Source organism: Lactuca serriola, chromosome 4 (genome assembly GCF_051521515.1).
Source record: "Lactuca serriola cultivar US96UC23 chromosome 4, Lser_US96UC23_V15, whole genome shotgun sequence".
NCBI classification, from domain to species: Eukaryota; Viridiplantae; Streptophyta; class Magnoliopsida; order Asterales; family Asteraceae; genus Lactuca; species Lactuca serriola.
In genome coordinates this window covers 62,464,965-62,466,995 of record NC_136411.1, presented here as the reverse complement: position 1 = coordinate 62,466,995, position 2,031 = coordinate 62,464,965, and the positions used below count along the sequence as shown (strand labels likewise).

Here is a 2,031-nt window from a genome sequence, read left to right as displayed (position 1 = left end):
TTTAATGTCGTAAAGGACTGAAGGGTGAAAAACTGAAACGTGAAAAGCTAAAGACTTTCGAAACAAAACCTTCTGAATTCTTCTTGGGTTAAAATTGATTGATGTCAATTAATTAAGCCCATTTAGTTTTTTTTTTTTTACACAATTTTTTTCCACGTGTGTTTTTTTAGAGCTCTTAACTATTTTACTAGTAAGCCACGCCCCTATGCCACATCAGCACCCCACAATGCTGCAAGGCATGTATAACACACAGTCTTATGAATTCTCATCTCTTTGCTAGTAGGAGGCCACTCATGCATTTCAGTTCAAATGGAAAAAGTAATATTATTTCTTGAATTTCAGTTCAAATTTCAAGAAACCCAAATCTGATAAAATTGGATATCAAATGTAACAAATCTTACATCCCACATTCAGCATGAACACAAAACATTCTACCAAAAGTCTTCCCATTTCCATAAAGTTAAGAGAAAACTCTTATTTTGAGTTTAAAAAAAAAAAACAAATAATGAACTCTCACCATACTTATTCTAGCCTGTAAGAGCAGAGTTAAGAGCACTATGAACATCCACACCAATCTGTGCTTCAGCCTTGGCCAAATCAGTTGATGCAGACCCCAACTTCTGTGTAAACTCACTTAATCCCTTTTGTACTTGTGCTGGATCAATTCTGTCAAGTGGAACAGCTTCTACAGCCAATATGTCTGCATAAGAGTTTGAATGAACAAAAGCAAACCCACTGCTGATGAAGTATTTCTTCACATCGTTTCCTTCATGGACTGAAAGAAGGCCTGGTTTTAGCTCAGCAATTGTTGGCACGTGTCCTGGTAAAATACCCATTTGCCCTGTTGTTGCAGGAACTATCACCATATCAACCTGTATTATTGTAATCATCACAAAACATCAACAACATTTCCAGATAATCAACAAAACGAGTTTCAAGATTTCCAGATAATCATATTGTGCAGAAATGAATCAATAAAGATTTAAAACTTGTGACAAGAGACCACTTTTCAATAGATCTCAAGACTACAAACTCAGAGAAATGCCCAAAATGAAAAATGATTGATTACAATGCAAACGTTGTAATATTGTATGAATAAACCAAATGATTTCGAGATATGGTGCAAAACCTAGGATAATTATCGTATAGGCTTAACCGCATTATTAACTATATCAAACCCTAGAAAATCCAAATAAGCGAAATTTAAAGCGGCTTGCACGATTTGTTAAAACAAGAAACACCAACCTCTTTTTTAGAGAGTTCTGAAGCGTAAGGGAGAACGAAATTGACAGTAAGTTTAGACGGCAAAGTGGAAGGTGTAGGGGGACGGGGTTGCATAAACTGGATCGGTGTCTTTGGTGGATCGATGTTGGGAGCCACTTTCTTCCATGCCTCGACGAATGCACTGTCACCGGGTGCGTTATCAGCAGAGACCTCGGTCGAGTAGGGCCGGCGGAGGGTGGCAGCGGCGCCGGCGGGGTAAGTGTTGGTGGATCGGGTGAGGAGGCGAGAAGCCACTTGACGAAACATGGTTTTTATGCAGTTGCAGAGATCGTTCGGATCGCAAGGTCGGAGATCGATTGAAGAGAGGATTGGCACTCCTGATTCGTGTTTTGCTTATGGTTTTGATCGGATTTGGGGAGGTTTGAATTGGGCAAAGCAGACAGGGCAACCGCAAACTTTGGGGATTCTTGGGTTCTTTTTAGGGTAGCATTTTATTGTATCTTTTTAATTACATAAATTTTTTAGCATATGAATGTGATAATATAAAATTTAAATAAATAAATAAATAAAAATAGGTGATTTTTAGACGATAAAAAGTGAAAATATCAAGGGTAAAAGACTTTAATTGATGGAAAATGCGGACAATAGTCAAAAAAATGGGGGTAATTTCAAATTTTAGACATGAAAATGGACATTTTCGGGTATAGACATGCATTTCGTGGAGGTAGCTCCGCGGAATCTACTGTAGCTCCGCGGAATGGCAAAATCGTAAATAAATTAGTGTATTAAAAAAAACTCAAGATCCAT

The 2,031-nt window shown here is 37.8% G+C and overlaps 1 protein-coding gene across 1 annotated transcript; it reads right to left on the bottom strand.

The window, feature by feature from the left end:
- Window positions 1–348: 348 nt before the first annotated feature.
- LOC145101707 (ATP synthase subunit delta', mitochondrial-like) lies at window positions 349–1,721 on the bottom strand. The gene is made up of 2 exons (XM_079038977.1): window positions 1,246–1,721; window positions 349–872 (listed from the first exon to the last, which is right to left on the bottom strand). Exons 1-2 carry the CDS (start codon window positions 1,528–1,530, stop codon window positions 528–530), a joined length of 630 nt encoding a protein of 209 aa, XP_078895103.1. The 5' UTR covers window positions 1,531–1,721; the 3' UTR covers window positions 349–527.
- Window positions 1,722–2,031: the final 310 nt, after the last annotated feature.

Bases quoted from the DNA above. Each gene is read 5' to 3' on its own strand.
- LOC145101707 (XM_079038977.1), bottom strand. From the start codon at position 1,530: ATGTTTCGTCAAGTGGCTTCTCGCCTCCTCACCCGATCCACCAACACT. The intron at 873-1,245 runs GTTGGTGTTTCT...ACAATAATACAG, and splicing joins CAGAACTCTCTAAAAAAGAG to GTTGATATGGTGATAGTTCC.